The sequence below is a fragment of the Microtus oregoni genome, unplaced genomic scaffold, assembly GCF_018167655.1.
Source record: "Microtus oregoni isolate MIOR12 unplaced genomic scaffold, Mior012 000025F_ref0000491, whole genome shotgun sequence".
In the NCBI taxonomy this organism is placed as follows: Eukaryota; Metazoa; Chordata; class Mammalia; order Rodentia; family Cricetidae; genus Microtus; species Microtus oregoni.
Window position 1 is genome coordinate 20,124,177 of NW_024543084.1, and position 16,920 is coordinate 20,141,096.

General features: G+C 52.1%; 1 protein-coding gene across 10 annotated transcripts in view; it reads left to right on the plus strand.

The window, feature by feature from the left end:
- Positions 1–16,711, plus strand: part of LOC121462496 (DAB2 interacting protein) — a 172,908-nt gene extending 156,197 nt beyond the window's left edge. For 5 of the 10 annotated variants that reach the window (XM_041674093.1, XM_041674091.1, XM_041674096.1 and 2 more), the window contains 7 exons: positions 847–1,048; positions 2,928–3,106; positions 4,561–5,452; positions 6,100–6,252; positions 8,251–8,444; positions 12,656–12,743; positions 13,261–16,709. In XM_041674093.1, the coding sequence (XP_041530027.1) occupies positions 847–1,048; positions 2,928–3,106; positions 4,561–5,452; positions 6,100–6,252; positions 8,251–8,444; positions 12,656–12,743; positions 13,261–13,428 (1,876 nt within the window). In that variant the 3' untranslated portion in view covers positions 13,429–16,709. Of the gene's footprint in view, positions 1–846; positions 1,049–2,927; positions 3,107–4,560; positions 5,453–6,099; positions 6,253–8,250; positions 8,445–12,655; positions 12,744–13,260 lie in introns of all 10 variants that reach the window. The other 5 variants (XM_041674090.1, XM_041674097.1, XM_041674094.1 and 2 more) reach the window with 4 other exon arrangements.
- Positions 16,712–16,920: the final 209 nt, after the last annotated feature.

Sequence of the window (16,920 nt, forward strand, 5' to 3'; positions counted from 1 at the left end):
CGTCAGCCAGGGAGACACATGCAGTAGGTAGACGAATGGGACTAAGACACAAACTAGAGTCCTAGGAGAGCCCGCGGCTGTGGGGAGGAGCAATGGGAAGGCCAGCAGCAGAGGCTAGCGTGATGGTGAGGGCCTGGTGCTCAAGGAATCTAGGGCATTAAGACAAAGCCAGAAGAGACAGAGGGCACAATTTTTGGGAGGGCTGCAGGGAGCCAAAGGCCACATGTGTAGAGGGACACCACTCAGCATGGCCCTTGCCTCTTTTTTTGGATCCTGAAAGGGATCTACGCTGAGCAGGCTCTGCCTGGAGGAGAAATGCTGAAGGAAACTGTAGCCATGCTTGAGGCAAAAAATGACAGAGGCACCAGGGAAGGAGGCCAGCGACTGCTAGGGACAGCAGTCACTAAGTGACTAGAAGATCAGTCAGCAGGCCTTGTCATTTGGAGATGGAGAGGAAGGGGATTGACAACTGCCAAGCCTCTGGCTGGCTGTCCGGTGGATGATGTGTCTGCACTTGAGATACGGAACTCGGGAGGAGAGTGCTGGACTTGCTGTGCCCAGTGACTCCAAGAGCTCAGGAGAGACCTGGGCCAAGGGTGATCTGAGGGTCACCTGTGCACCGCCAGGCCTTCAGATTGCTTTCTAGGCAGGGGCCCATAAGGGGCAGTCTGTAGAGGGAACACAGCATTCTAGTGACTTTAGCTCCTGAGAAGGGTAGAGTGGTCCTGGCCTTGGGAAGAGGGCCCTGGTGACTCAAGAGTTCTTGAATGGCAGTAGCTGTGATGGGGAGGGAGATGGGACCTGACTCAAACGAGGGCACTTACTTTGGCTGCCCTTTGTGTCCAGGTTTGGAAGCAAGGAGGAGTACATGTCATTCATGAACCAGTTCCTGGAGCACGAGTGGACCAACATGCAGCGCTTCCTGCTGGAGATCTCCAACCCTGAGACCCTCTCCAACACAGCAGGCTTCGAGGGCTATATAGACCTGGGCCGGGAGCTGTCCAGCCTGCATTCCCTACTCTGGGAAGCTGTCAGCCAGCTTGAGCAGGTGCCTGTTGCCTGGACTAGATGGTGCAGCTCCAGGTTGGAGGGCTCACTGCGTGACAGACTAGCCTGTAGGGTACTCCCTATCACAGGGACCTCTGTGGCTGAGTGCCGTGTTCACTCCCCAGCACTGGCTGGAGCCATTTGCTCTGGGTACTGGGTTTGAACCTGATTCTCTGGGCTCACCTTTGGTGGCCAAGAACCACATATGCTCACCCCTTCCCTTGATGGTATGAGAAATGGGTCTGACTTGGATGCTTGCTCTTGATTTTGTAGCCACTGGGAGGGAAAACTCTGAGGATCCTATCCCTTCCCATGTCAAATTGGAATTTGGGAACCTCTGTGGAATTTGGGCTTGTAGCTCCGTGGTAGGGTGTTGATCTAGCATGCACAAGGCCCTAAGTTTGGTTCCTAATTCAGGAAAGAAAAGAAAGCTTTTTATAATTGCCATTGGCTGTCAGCATGTATGCATACCTCTGACATTCCTTCAGTCACCTAGCCCAAGCAGCCCTTCTCTAGCTTGGCATTCTACTGATTCCCCCAATGGCTGCAGGACCCACTTCTTAACTGACCGTGTGCTTTCCAGTCTTTTGGGGGTCACTTTACAAAAGTAATGATTACTGACCTGTAACTGGACTTTTCTCTCCCTTCCGCCAGTTCCCTAATAGCCACTCTGAGGCTTAATATTAATTACAAACTATTTGGCCTGTTAACTCAGGCTTATTGTTAACTAGCTCTTACAGCTTAAATCAACCCATTTCTACTAATCTGTATTTTACCATGAGGCTCTTAGATTGTTACCTCACATCTTGCTTCTCCAGTGGCTGCTAGCATCTCCCAGACTCTGCCTTCTTTTTCCCTGTGTCTTTGCTTGGATTTCCCACCTGGCTCTATTCTGCCTGGCTATTGGTCAAACCAGCTTCTTTATTAACTAATGGTAATAAAACATATTCACAGCATTCAGAGAGACATCCCACATCACTGACTCCAGGTTAGAAGTGCCCTACCTCTTGTCCCATCCCGAGAGATGATTCCTCAGTGTAGTTTGCCATGCTGTCTTGTAGACATGTTTACACACGCAGGCATGAGCACACGTGGATCTCTGTTTTGCTGTTTGTTTTCTAGTGAGAACTTAATTGTGCATGGCCATTATACCCGTCGTCCACTCTGTTTGTGTCTTCCTACATCAGGCTGTCCAGCACCATCTCTGGCCTTTCAGTGCAGCAGAGTATCCTGTCATGGGAATACCGCCAACCTCACCCGTACACACTAGTGGACTCCAGTCCCTTCTGAGTTTCACCAGCACCCTTGCTGTTGAAATTGCAGGGAGGCAGTTTTGCTTATGGCTTCTTCCTTCCTTCCAGTCCTGAGCCAGTGTGCTGGTCTGTGGGTCTCAGAACCAGGCAGAAAATACAGAAAATGACCAGTGTTGTCACAAAAGTGATAGGGTGTGACAAGAATTTGAAATGGAACTGTTGCCTCCACAGCTGTGCCATAGGAATTGCAGGTTCTTACATGCATGGCTTTCCACTGCAAAGATAGTGTCCACTCCCTTCAGCTCAGCCAGAACCCCCTGTGCCACATCCACGCTGTGACAGGGAGGTTCAGAAGGGCCCAGGCACTATATTTTCTTGGGCCAGTACCGTGTATCTGTTCTATATCTAGCCTGTATCTACAGGCTAAGGTGTAGAGGGGACAAGTCTACCCTGATAAAGAGGCTAGCACAGATGCCTCTTGGGTAGGGAGGTATAGCGTGAGAGAGGCCACACCACACCAGTATTGGGGGTTATAACATGGCAGACTTGCTGGGTCTGACTGCTGGGGAGCAGGGCTCTACATTTCTGGGTTCCAATAGGCGATGACTGCCTTTTCCATTTTTGCAGAGCATTGTGTCCAAACTGGGACCCCTGCCTCGTATCCTGAGGGATGTCCACACAGCACTGAGCACTCCGGGCAGTGGGCAGCTCCCTGGCACCAATGACCTGGCCTCCACACCAGGCTCTGGCAGCAGCAGCATCTCAGCTGGGCTGCAGAAGATGGTGATTGAGAATGATCTCTCTGGGTAAGAACTGCCAAGTGTGCTGGGTGAGGTGGGGTGTGCATGCAGGCTAGGCACAGGCCAGCTGCGGTGTTAGGAAAGATGGTGCCCATACAAGTACTTATGGCTAGCCTAACGAGACCCAGAGTGTGTGGGGCAAGTTTAAGGAATGAGCTACCATTTGGGATAAATCAGAACAGGCTTCTCAGAGAAGGTGGGTGGTACTTGTAATGCATTTATGCTTTTTGGAAAAAAATTCATTTCTGTTTCTGGCAAAGACATTCTTGGGTTTAAGGCTGATCACAAGCAGAGAGCTGAGAAAGCCCGTGGTTAGGGATAATTACTGACCCCAATTCCCTGAGATTTCCACAGGACCTGTCCTTGTTAAAATTATCCCTTGCTGGGTGTGGTGGTGCACACCTTTAATGCCATTGCTTGGGAGATAGAGGCAAGCGGGTCACTATGAGTTTGAGGCCAGCCTGGTCTACAGTATTAAGTTCCAGGACAGCTCAAACTATGTAGGGAAACTTTGTCTCTAAACAAATAAATAAACATCCGTTCTTGTATTTTTAGGGCTTTAGAAAGTTGGTTTTGAGATCCCTAGTCCCAGCTTCACTGAGCACTGAGCATAGAGTAACTGGACACAGTTACTCTATGAACCTCAAAGGCAGAGGGAGTGTTTTGTAAAGAAGTGTGGAGTTGGTTAGACTGTGTGCCACACTCCCGGCCAAGGCATGGGAGCAGCTCGTGAGGAAGGTGAAGTGGCAGAACAGGAGACTCATTCTGGGGTAGTAGCAGCTTCGCACATTCTTACAGCTGTGCTTGGTGTCTGGGCAAGGTCCAAGGTTAAGATGCAGACAGGTCTGGAGTGAGAAAGCTGTCCAGCCTTGGTAGAGTGGGGGAGAGTGTGGCCTGCAGCACAGATTCAGACTTGCCTGCTTGCCTCATGCCCTTGACAACTCCTCTGATACCCTGTTTTTGTCAGGAATGGTAGCCCCCGCCTGCCACTCAAAAAGAGTGGCATTAGGAGGAGGGGCAGGAGAGGTTTCACTAGCTCCCTCCCTCCCCACTAGAGTTACTAGACTGACTAGGAACAAGAGGGGAGGCAGAAGGAGCCCCAGTCACTTTGAAAATTATGTTCACAATTCAGAACCCAGGGATGGCAGAGAGCCTCCAAACTTTGGACTCAGGTTTAACTATGGGACACTTCAAGACCCTGGCAGTCATTGTCCCAAGATGCACCTACAGGGATAAGTCCTGCCCGGCAGTCTGTCCTAAAACTAGCAGGGCTGTTCCCTAAAGAGAAGTTCTTTCGGAACAGACACCTCGCCAGTGACCCTTCTGCCACCCAGCCGTGTCCGCAGCCCTGGTTCAAGATGCCAGGCCCAGCAGGTGGTGGTGCTGTTGGTTTGGACACATGAGGCTGGACTCACGGTTCTTTTCCCCTTCTTTCCCTGTGTGTGCTTGTCTCCCTGCAGTCTGATAGATTTCACCCGGTTACCGTCTCCAACCCCCGAAAACAAGGACTTGTTTTTTGTCACAAGGTCCTCCGGGGTCCAGCCCTCACCTGCCCGCAGCTCGAGCTACTCAGAAGCTAATGAGCCTGACCTGCAGATGGCCAACGGCAGCAAGAGCCTGTCCATGGTAGACCTCCAGGATGCCCGCACACTGGATGGGGAGGCAGGTTCCCCAGTGGGCCCCGATGCCCTACCTGCTGATGGGCAAGTGCCTGCAACTCAGCTGGTGACTGGGTGGCCAGCCCGGGCAGCCCCAGTGAGTCTCGCAGGGTTGGCCACAGTGCGGCGGGCAGTGCCAACGCCGACCACACCAGGCACCTCTGAGGGTGCACCAGGCCGGCCCCAGTTGCTGGCCCCACTCTCCTTCCAGAATCCTGTGTACCAGATGGCGGCTGGTCTGCCGCTGTCACCCCGTGGCCTTGGTGACTCAGGCTCTGAGGGCCACAGCTCCTTGAGCTCTCACAGCAACAGTGAGGAGTTGGCAGCTGCTGCCAAACTGGGAAGCTTCAGCACTACTGCCGAAGAGCTGGTGAGGCGGCCTGGTGAGCTGGCACGGCGGCAGATGTCACTGACTGAGAAGGGTGGACAGCCCACAGTGCCAAGGCAAAACAGTGCTGGTCCCCAGCGAAGGATTGACCAGCCGCCGCCGCCACCACCACCGCCACCACCTCCTGCCCCCCGGGGCAGAACACCTCCTACCTTGCTGAGCACCCTACAGTACCCACGGCCCTCGAGTGGAACCCTGGCATCAGCATCACCTGACTGGGCTGGCCCTGGCACCCGGCTGCGACAACAGTCCTCCTCCTCCAAGGGAGACAGCCCAGAGCTGAAGCCCCGCGGTGTGCACAAGCAGGTCAGCACTGTGGGCGGGCCTCCTGGTCAGCCAGCAGTCATGCATGCCATGCTCTCCCTTGGTCATTTCACCTCACTTGCACCCAGCTGTCATCCCATGCCGATGGGGCTGTCCCGCCGCATCCCCTGGCCCACCCACCATATGCACTCCTTTTTCTGACAGTCGGGACCTTTAAGGCTTTAAGGAATGCCAGGCTCCTTCACCAGTTCCCCAGGGTTAGGCTGAGTCAGGAAATAAGGCATGTTTCTGTTCTTTCGTCCATGCCTAGTAAAGTTCTTGCCCAAACCCCACGCCCACCTGTCCCTCTGGCCCTGGTTCCCGAAGCACTCACAGACTGAACCTACCGCTGAACGTAACTATCAGGAAGGTGGCCCATCCCTTCCACCCAAGGGCTTCAACAAGACAGGTTACTGTGCAGTAGGTTGACCACCCCTCAGCCAAGCTGCCACAGCACCTGATGATAGCAGAATACAGTGCTCTGAGCCCACCTGGGCTTTTGGCTGGCTCTGGCTGCTGTCTAAAAGTTGATGTCCTTGAGAAAGTACTTGGGCAACTTGAGGTCCTCTCCCCACCTGTGACTCCCTAGTGACCGTCACTGCCCACCGTCTCTGCCGCTCACAGCCCCTCACAGCTGTGTTTTATTGTAGGGCCCTTCACCCGTGAGCCCCAATGCCCTGGACCGCACAGCCGCTTGGCTTTTGACCATGAACGCGCAGTTGTTAGAAGACGAGGGCCTGGGCCCAGATCCCCCCCACAGGGATAGGCTAAGGAGTAAGGAGGAGCTCAGCCAAGCAGAAAAGGTAAAGCTGGGCTGGGTGGAGGGTGGGCTGCCTGCTCCAGTACGAGGGGACGGGGTCTTGAGAGAGAGCCTTAGTGGGGTGACAGTGCTTGCTCCTGTCACCGTCAGTCTCTGCAGAGACGGAGTCACAGAGCTGGGAGGAAAGCAGCAAGAGTGTTTCCATTACAGGCTGCACATAGTTACTGGAGAGAGGGCATTGTGCAGTCTTGGGACACGGGGGTCAGAACTTGAAGAAGGCCTCTTGCAACTGGGCATTTAAGGAGCTGCTAGAGACTCTTGGGGGGCCTTGGGAACGAGGAGCCAGAGGCAGGGGTCCCATGACTGCTATGAGATACACACACACAGGTTCTTTCTTCTTGATTTAGGTCTGCCTAGGGCTTAGGGAGTTACCAAGATAAGGGATAAGGCTATGTTGCCAATGGGATGTGCTCTTTCACCCAGGGAAAATTTAAGTTGTGGCATTCCGGATCTCACCCCACCATGTATCTAGCATTTCAGGGGCGGTGGCATGTCTTGACTACCCACCCAAGTCTTTAGTAGTCATGGCACCTCCCTGGACTCATGAGCGGGCCTTACTTTTCCCTGGATACCAAGCTCCAGGTAGATGGGGGAGCCAGAGTAGGACCCTACAGGCAGATGCTTTCCTTGCTATTCTCTTGGTATCGAGTACCCTCGGCCCTTTAATTCTAGGACAGCCTGTTGCAGCCTCATGCGCAGGAGCCCTTTTTCAGGGTGGCAATGTTCTCTGTTCCCGTGCCCCCCCTTCAAGGGAGTTCATCTCCATGCTGCATTTGCTCTCTGCCACCACCCCGTTGGTTCACTGCACCCACCTGCTTTCCCCCAGTATGTGAAAGGAATCTGGGGACATGGGACATGGTGTTCCCAGAGCCATGGTGAGGAGAGCAAGGAGGCTTGGCCTCCCTGCAGGCTCTCTGCTTCCTCCCTTCTCCCCAGAGGCTGAGTCACATCTGGAGAGCCCGGGATACCTTGTTTTGCCTTCCCCCTCTTCCTTGTTCTCTCCTGTCTGCACTACCATCTCGTTCCTGTGGTGGTCTGATCAGGTAGAGGCTGGGAGGCTGGGATCTCATCTTGCTGGGCAGTTGCTTCTCATGGGACTTGTCTGAGTCTTGCTGTCCCTCCTCTGTTGCCGTCTACCTCTCAGGGCACTGTCAGGTATCCTTCATTTACCTCAGGGTTTCTTATAAAAAGGTCACAGGACTGGAGAGATGGCTCCGCAGTTACAGAGGACTCTGGTTCAGTTCCCAGCACCCACATGGTGGCTCACAGCTGTCTGGAACTCCAGTCCCAGGAATCTGACACCCTCTTCTAAACTTCTCAGGGCTATAAGTGATGCATATACCCACATACAGGCAAAACACTCACACATTAAAAAAATAAATCTAGGGGGCTGGAGAGATGGCTCAGCGGTTAAGAGCATTGCTTGTTCTTCCAAAGGTCCTGAGTTCAAATCCCAGCAACCACATGGTGGCTCACAACCATCTGTAATGAGGTCCGGTGCCCTCTTCTGGTCTGCAGACAGAATATTGTATACATAATAAATAAATAAATATTTAAAAAAAAATAAAATAAATCTAAAAAGCAATTTAAAAAACAAAGTTCAGCCAGGTGGTGTTGCACTCCTTTAATCCCAGTACTCTGGAAGCAGAGGCAGATGGATCTCTGTAAGTTTGAGACCGGCCTGGTCTACAAGAGCTAGTTCCAGGACAGGCATCAAACCTACACAGAGAAACCCGTCTTGAAAAACAAAAACAAAACAAAAGTTCAAACTTTGAGATTTGGGTTGAATCTTCACCCTCCTCCTGACTGCCCAGTTTGGACTGGGAGAGGAGGAGACAGACCTTGGGCAGCCACAGGCTTGAGCCTCATCACAGGATTGGGCTGGCTGTTCACTGTTGGACTCGTTCCTACCCTGCTCGGGCTGATGAGGCTATGCTCTCTGTCCTGGGTGCTGGCCCTTGGCTTGCTGCCCTTCTGGCAGGACCTGGCAGTGCTGCAAGACAAGCTGCGAATCTCCACCAAGAAGCTGGAGGAATATGAGACCCTGTTCAAGTGCCAGGAGGAGACGACGCAAAAGCTGGTTCTGGAGTACCAGGCGCGGTTAGAAGAGGGTGAGGAGCGGCTGCGACGGCAGCAGGAGGACAAGGACATCCAGATGAAGGGCATCATCAGCAGGTGAGGTGGCCTCCCACGGGTCCACAGAGGCCTCTGAGGGGCAGGAGGGACCACCGGGCAGGGCAGAACTTGAGGGTCTGAGGCACCTGTAAGAAGCTGGTCTTCCTGCCAAGCTCTAGGAGGAATTTGACAACCGGGTTTAAGATACTAAGCAAGACACTGTGAGGAAGCTATTGAAGTCAGGGAGAAGGACAGCACACCTGGGTGGTGTCCCCTGTCAGTAGGGGAACAGTTTGGGTGGGGAAGAAGGGTGGCTGTGCCAGCTTGGGGTCTATTGGGTCTCTAGTGCCCTGGCTTGTCTAAAGATTTTCTGCGGTCAGTTGATTCCGGTAGCTAGCTCTCTTCCCGTTGTCTCTGCCCAGGGACAGGGTATGTGTACAGTCCTTGGTGTATCCTACCTCACAGTAACACCAGGTGGAAGGAGTGTGTGTTTATAGCCTTGTGATTTGTTGAGACCTCGGACTGAGCAGGTGTGAGGTAGGCAGGGAACTCCCGCTTCACCTTGTTTTGTCCACAGCATAAGTCCTTCCCGGATCACCTGTGCTGCCCTCCTAGTGTTTGTTTTCTGTGCTGTGCTTCTGACAGCTACAAATGATGAGCAGAGCGAGCCTAGGTGCTGGACACCTGCTCAGCACGGCACATCCTGTCTGCACGTGGCTTCCTTGGCGCCTAGCTGTCTCTCCTTCCTTGGTCTCATGTGGCCCTGCTGCTCTTTTGTCCACGTGCTTGTGTTCTCTGGGTTTCTGAGGAAGCAATATTGAGCTATCTAATCCGGATTCTTCTGTTGGTTTTTGTGTTATTGACACTCTCTGGTCTTACATGGGTATTCTTTTAGGATTATTACACACTGCTAACAAACTGACTTTTATGGGTTTTTGTTGTTTCTGTGGCTGGTTGGTTGGTTTTTCAAGACAGGGTTTCTTTCTATAGCCCTTGGTTGTCCTAGAACTAGTTCTGTAGATGAGGCTGGCCTCTAACTCCTAGAAATTCACCTGCCTCTGCCTCCCAAGTGCTGGGATTAAAGGTGTGTGCTACCTCCACCCCGCCAAAATGCACTTTCTTTTTATAATCTTTTCCCGTGGTATTTCTAATGTAGCCACTGTAACTTTCTTTAACTGGGGTTAGCATGGTATATCATATCCTGTCTATATATTTTCAAATCATTGTTTAGTCCATTTTCTCTTCTATAACAATATACCTCCACTGGGTGGTTATACACAAGAAGAATTTACTGTTCACAGTTCTGAATGTTGCTGTGTCCGAGATCAAGGTGTCTGCTGAGTTAGTGTAACTCTCCTTCATACGTTGGTGCTATGTCCCTAGAAGCAAACTCCCTCCAGCTTCTTTGGTAAGGGTATCATGACACAGTCACCTCTCAGAGGACAGCTGGTGACATCATGGTGTTAAGTTTCAGTGGACACAATTGGGTGTGGGCACAAACTTCCAGACTGTAACACCAATCTTTGTGCTTAAAGCTTATTTGATAGGTTTCTTATTGTTGGATCTGTTTATTATCTAACAAATTCTGTCTTTTAATTGGAGTGTTTAAGCCATATACTTTTAATGTAATTCTTTTTAAGTGCCGTTGCCTCTTGGCAGGTTTTCTGTTTGGGACAGAAGCATCTCTTTGTCTCTTCTTGCCTTCCTTGGACTCTATCTTTTATTCCATAGCTCTTCCCTTGTTGGCTTCCATACTTCATCTCCCCGATGTTTTGGGTATCTGTTGATAAGTTTTCCTCAGAGGGCAAATACTAAGTGTGCCAGGCTTCGCAGCTACAGTAGTAGTACTAATGATACTGCTGCTGTGTTTGAACTGCTGTTTCAGCAGAGCCGTGTGACGTGAAGGTTTATGGGAGGAGGGGAACATCGTCCTATCTTGGTCTTTTCCCCTCTAGTTGTTTTTAAGGTACTTCTCTTGGCTAGAGCCATGTTCATTGTCAGAATGCTTGCCTGGCATGAACAGGCCTTAGGGTGGATCCTTAACACTAACAAATTTTAAAATGTATTTACTACTGGGATGGGGCGTGTATGTGCGTGTCACATTTGTGCCATGGTGTGTGTGTAGGTGGTATGTGTGCTGTGTGCAGGTGTGTGTTGGTGTACATTTAGGTATGTGGGGATATTAATGTAGGCATGTATAGGGGATACGTAAGTATTATATGGTGTGGGTCTGTGTGTGAGTGGGTGGGTGTGTCTGTGGGGGTGGGCAGTAGACTTCTATTGACTGTGGATTCTGGAGATTTAGCTCAGCCCTTAAGCTTGTGTGCCAGTGCTTTTGTCCCGAGCCACCTGATCCTCCCAATATTATTTTCATTAAATGTCAACAATTTGATTTTACAGTCTGGCTATAACATGCCTGGTATGGTTTTCTTTGTGTTGCTATTCTTAGATCTGTAGGTGGATGGCCCTGCTTCCTATTTCCTTTCTCTGACTCCTGCCCTGCCCCATTTCATTGATGCTTGCTCGCGCTCTCTCTCTCTCTCTCTTTCCCCTCTCTTTAATTTTTGGAGCTGAGGACCAAACCCAGGGGGTAAATCCCCACCCCACCCTTTTTTGTTGTTTGTTTGGTTTTTTTGGTTTTGGTTTTTGTGAGACGGAGTTTCTTTGTGTAACAGTCCTGGCTGTCTTGGAACTAATGTGTAGACCAGGCTGGCCTTGAGCTCTCTGAGATCTGCGTGCCTCTGCTTCCTGAGTGCTGGGATTAAAAGTGTGTGCCACCACCACCAGGCTCCTTCCCCCCCCCCATTTTATTATTTTATTTTATGTGACTCACCTGCATGTTTTCTGTGTCTGCTACCCAAGGAGGTCAGCTGAAGGTATTGGGTCTCCTGGAGTTAAGGTACTGTGACCTGCCCTGTGGGGACTGGCAGCTGAACTCAGGTCCTCTGCAGGAACAGGTGCTGATAATCCACTGAGCCATCTGTACAGCTCCACGGTTTGACTTTTTCCATCATTCCCTGAGTTTTGTTTTATATACATTTTTATATTACTGCATGGGGATTGAACCCAGGGCCTTGTTCAGGCTAGACAGTTCTCTGCCCCTGAGTTATACCCCAACCTTTTTCCTTGAGACAAACTCTCAGTAAATTTCCTGGACTCTCCTTGAACTTGCTCTGCAGCCCAGGCAGGTATTGAACTTGCTGTGTTCATCCTGCTTCCATCTCCCAGATAGCTGGAGTACAGGCCTGGGTCGTAGGCATGACTGACATGAGATGCTTCCTGTGTGGTCTGAAATGGTGTACCCCTGCTTCCGTGGCCCCTGCTGTAGTCCTTTCTACTTGAGTATGTAGTTTTCCTCTCTAGTTTTGTTACAGTTCAAGTCTTCCCTGGGCATGTAGGATGTTTGTGTAGTGGCTGTGTTACTGTTCTGTCGTTTGCCATCTGCATCTTCTCACCCATTTCTTCTGGTTATAGATTTTATCTTCTTATATCTCTGTATCCTTGGCTGCTTTGGTGGGATGCCAGGCATTGTGGGTTTGCAGGGGTCGGTGGTAGAGGTTTGTGCTTGTTGCTTGTGTGGGATCTGTTCTGGAACAGAGTGGCACTGCCAGGAATCAACTGTATCCTTGCAGGTTCGTTTTGGAGCTTTGCTAGGGTAGCACTTTCAGACCTTCGGTCTTGACCTCATTGGGCTGTATCATGCATGCAGGTGCCTGCCCAGAATTCTTCATGGTGTGCCATGTAGCCCATCTTTCCCAGAATCTAGCTGACGGACCCGTTCCCAGGGTTGAGACTCTTTCACAACCCCTGCCCTGCCTACTGTTTGCTTACCTGCTCACAGGGTAGAATTAGAATTCTTGCAGAGACTTGACTGTCCTATAGATCCTCCACTTCGATCCTGCTGAATTCCCCCATCACCCTAATCTCAGGGGGCTGCCAGCATCCCCGGGTGTGAGCTGCCCCCCTCAGCAACAGCTGTACAGTCTGCAGTTATAGGCCTGGTGTGGTGTTCCCAGTGCTCTGAGCCCCTAAAGGGAGAAAGTGGAGCTTCCCTTCCCAAGGCCCACCTCAGTAAATATGACGGAAGAGGGTCTAGAGCCTTCCAGGGCCTTTGTTGTATTCCATCCTACAGATCCTGTGGCATGGCATTCATTGTGTCCTGGAAGTGCACTGGAACAGGGCTAGCCCCAAAGAGCAGAGCTAGAGGTGGGGAGTCGTGTCTGTGCTGGGGGACAGGAGGGGTCACCACTCATTTTGTTCTCTGGCCCCAGGTTGATGTCTGTGGAAGAGGAGCTGAAGAAGGACCATGCTGAGATGCAAGCGGCTGTAGACTCCAAACAGAAGATCATTGATGCCCAGGTGGGCTCTGGCCACAGTGTTAGAGAGCTGGCGGGGGTGGGAATAGCTGGCTTCTCGGTTACACCTCATTGTAAAAGCCAGGCGCCAGGAGCCACAGTGTCCCTGAGGATACTGACTACCTGGACTTTCTGGGAGTGGGGGAGGTGAGAGCAGGCTAGGGAGGGGGACTCTGCCCCACAAGTCCATTCACTCAAGTTTATGTCCCTTTCTTCCAAATGTCCCCAAGAATTGGCAGGTTTGGTTAGACTGTAAACTATGCAGCCTAGGAATTAGGAATTCTGGGTGTCTCGCATGTATGGACGCATGGGCTCCTGCCTCTGAGCCTCAGGTGGCCACTTTAACTCCAGACAGAACCTCAGCACAGAACCTTTCCCACATGGAGCCGGCCACTCCACAGTCTGCGGCTTTTTCCACATTTGGCTTCCAACCAAGTCCTTCCTGTTTCTCTTGCCTAGCATGGTCCTCTCTGCAGTCTAGATCCCATCCTATGCCCTACTGATGCCCTCTTTGCCCACAGGAAAAGCGCATTGCCTCGCTGGATGCTGCCAACGCCCGCCTCATGAGCGCTCTCACACAGCTGAAAGAGAGGTACAGCATGCAAGCCCGTAACGGCGTCTCCCCCACCAACCCCACCAAATTGCAGATTACTGAGAACGGCGAGTTCAGAAACAGCAGCAATTGTTAACTGCCTGAGGAGAGGGGGACTGTGTGGCCCGGGGCAGGGTCTCGGTCTCGGTCGGGAGGCTCCCCACAGTTGCGGACTCGCCCGCAGTGGGGGACACAAGACTGATGGAGTATGAGCCTGAGTGCACAGTGCCCCCTTCTCTTCGCCCACCTGAACAGTGGGCTTGGGTAGAGCAGCAGAGACTGCCCGCTGGGGAGTGGGGACAACCTGGAGGGAGGCCTGCCAAATGTGTCTGTTGGTTCTTGAATTGGTATGTGTTACCTTTTCTTCCTCGACCAGCCAAGTGCATGTACCCCTTACCCTTTGCCAGGGAGGGAGCTACTTGGAAAGGGCTCAAGTGTGATCTAGGGGCCTAATGGAATGGTTGACTGGTAGGCACAGAGAGGTTCTGTGGCCCCTGCTCATCTCAGCCCTAATCCCCTGTCATTGCATGCAGCCCATCAGGGACACTTCCTGTCCACACAGAACTGGAGTCACCTCGCTCCTGTGCCTGGCCCAGTCTCGCCATATTCCATCTCCTTTCCTTTCTTATCGCATTGCCAAACAGACAGTGAGCATTGCACTTTCTCTGTGGTGCCCTCCCGCATACCTGTGGGTTCCCAGCTTCCCACACTTCACATGTGGGCCTGGCTCATGCTCTTGGGATTCCCAGAAGCCAGAGAGCTGAGCAGAGGTGACCAGGTTGCACCATGCATTGTAGCTGCCTTCTCCAGGGTCCCAGTGTATCCCAGCACAGTGGTCCTGTGGGGAGTGGCCACTGGTGCTCATCCTGCAAAAGTGATCTCATTTCTCTGATGGTTTAAAAGAAGAAGTCTAATGCCTGCAGGCCCTGAGAAGGTGGATAACTGTGATTTTTTTTCCTTTCACAGTATGCATTAGAAACAAAAGCCCGCTTGCTCGCTTGCTGGAACACAGGGGCCTTTTAAATTGAGCGTGCGCACTGCATGGGAAATAGCGGCCCTGGAGGATGTTAGACTTGCTCCCTCTCCAAGACAGCAGCAGCCTGCACCAGGCCCTGTGTGTGCAGTCACCTCTCCTCACCCTCCCAGCCCCAGCCAAGGACCCAGGCACTGCAGGCAGGGAGGGGCATACCCCACAGCTGGGGCTGGTTTTCCCAGCTCTAGGCTGTTCGTAGCATATCTGTCCCTCCCCCCATTGTGGGTCAGAGATGGGCAGGAGCTCGGGTCTCTCCTGGGTCCCCATCTGTTCCCACCTTAGATTCCAAGCCCTGGTTCTGAGTCAGCTAGGGCAGGAGCTGGGGCCTTTGCCCAGACAGTGGAATGGGGCTAGGCAAGCTGCAGTTGTGCTCCTAGAGTCCTCATTAGGAAGGGTGGAAATCTGGAGGTGTGGCCCGCCATGTTGCACCCCATCCTCAGTCTGTGGACAGGCAAGGGCAGATATAACCTACAACCCAGTTAGGCTACAGACAAATGCTGGGAGAGAGGACTTGGCTATCAAGGGTCAGAGACCTCAGGAAGGAAGGAGGCGGGGCTGAGGTCCTGCCACTGCCCCTTCCTGTCCACACCCTGCACGCCCGTGCATTTCAGCCAGGGTGGCCTCTTGGGCAGGGCCTGGCCTGGGTCTTGCCCTTCCACTGCCCAGGAAGCCCTGTTTTCCTCCCCACCCATACTCTCGCCCATGCCTCATAAAGTGACCTCTGTCTGAGCGCCTCCTAGCAATATGGGGAGGTCCCCAGGCCTGGACAGGAGGGCGCAGGGCCAGATGCAATGGCCCCTCTGGTGGGGTTGTTAGCTCTCAGGCCGAGAGCCTTATTTACCTAGTGCAAAAACTGTAAAAGTGTACAGACTCTCCACAGATTTTTATCTTAACTGCAAGTCTGCCGATTTTTGTAAATGTCTTGGTGTTTGACTGTAATGGAACTATTTCACCCAAGGGATGTACATAGTCCTTTAGTCCTGGTGCTGCGAGGGCTGGCCGGGACCGCTGCTCTCACGGTTGATACTGTAGCCTAGAGAACGGTGCTGGGCAGGACGGCGAGCTTTGCAGTCTAGGTGTCTGTCTTTTTCCTGCCTGGGGCGTTGATCTGTTGGCTTTGCAGCATGCTGTTGGGGGGTGGGGGAAGCACATGCCCCAATGGGGCCAGTAAAGCATCCTCCTGCCCACAACCTTGGGGCTAAGCTCTGCCTACAGCAAGGGCTGCAGAGGCCCCAAGGGAAGGATGGTCCCTGCTCTGGGAAGACCCTGACCACTGACACCCAGGCTCTGCTGGAGAGAGCTGCCCCTCCCCTGCCAACACAGACAACTGACCTTTTTGTTCAACTTGTATGTTCAGGATTAAGGAAACTGCCAAACTTCCTTGGAGCGAAGACCTCTGACTACCCAGCAGTGGGGGTGGGGACCAGGGCCAGAGCTCCCGTGTACCCTAGCACCTGTCTGAGGGTAACCACTCCCTCATACCCATACGTCTGGGAGCCAGACTGTCCAGGGAACCAGCCCCTCTTTTCTATATACTTGGCCACAAGGCTACCCCTGTCCCCCACTGTACCCAGCTCCCCTTTTGTAAGTATGTGAAAAGGAAAAAATGCAAACGTCAGAGTCGGCTGGAGCCCTTCCCTCCAACCGTGACTTTTAACCATGTAATAATGTACAGAGAACTTGTTGGTGTTTGAAGACTCCGTGTGGCTGTGCAATTTCTGTACATTTGCAATTAGAAATATTAAAGATTTATTTAGCTATTTTAAGCCTGCCTCGCCTGTTATTTGGCTGTGTCATGGATTGTTTCCTATGGGTAACTCTGAAGCTTGTGCTAATAGTGTGTTCCAGTCATGACCCCTAACTCGGTGACCTGGGATCACCCCTCCTCTCTGCTGAAAGCCTGTGCTGGGAGCTGGGAGTGGAGCAGCCAAGCTCTTACAGGCCTTCCTGACCCCTGAGTGCCTGTGGTGCCATTGACTCCTGGGGGGCGCAAGTAGCTGCCACTACAGAGGCTCCTCCAGGGCAAGCCCTGCCAGTCCACAGCAGCCTGGGGAGGAAGACAGCAGGAAGAGGAAGAGCTCTGCCAGGGTTGCCAGTGAGTGAAGTCTGCCTGTCCCCAAGCATCCAGTGCTTGTGAGGGCCAACGTGGATTCCTCAGGGTCAGAGCCTCCCGAGCTGGAAATGAACTTGTCTGACACGGCTTCAGCCATACCTGCTGAATGAGTTTCTTACATCCCTGGGTGTCTGCCCAGCATCTTTGATGTGTAAAAACCTTGGGTTGAACACATGGGCTCTACAGGGGTGCACATAAGCCCAGAACAAACAAACAAAACACCCAAAACCCCTTTAAAAAAGAAGAAAAGAGTTGGAGGGTTTTGATAACTTCTAATGAGCAGGAACGCATCAGTCTTTCACCCTTAGTGAGGACAAACCTGTTTTTGTTGGATTATGACTTGGAAATTACGTAAAGTTGGCTACACTGAGATATGAAGAAAATGCCTTTCCAGGCTACAATGAAAAATTATATAAAAACCAAATAAACATGCACCACTAGGA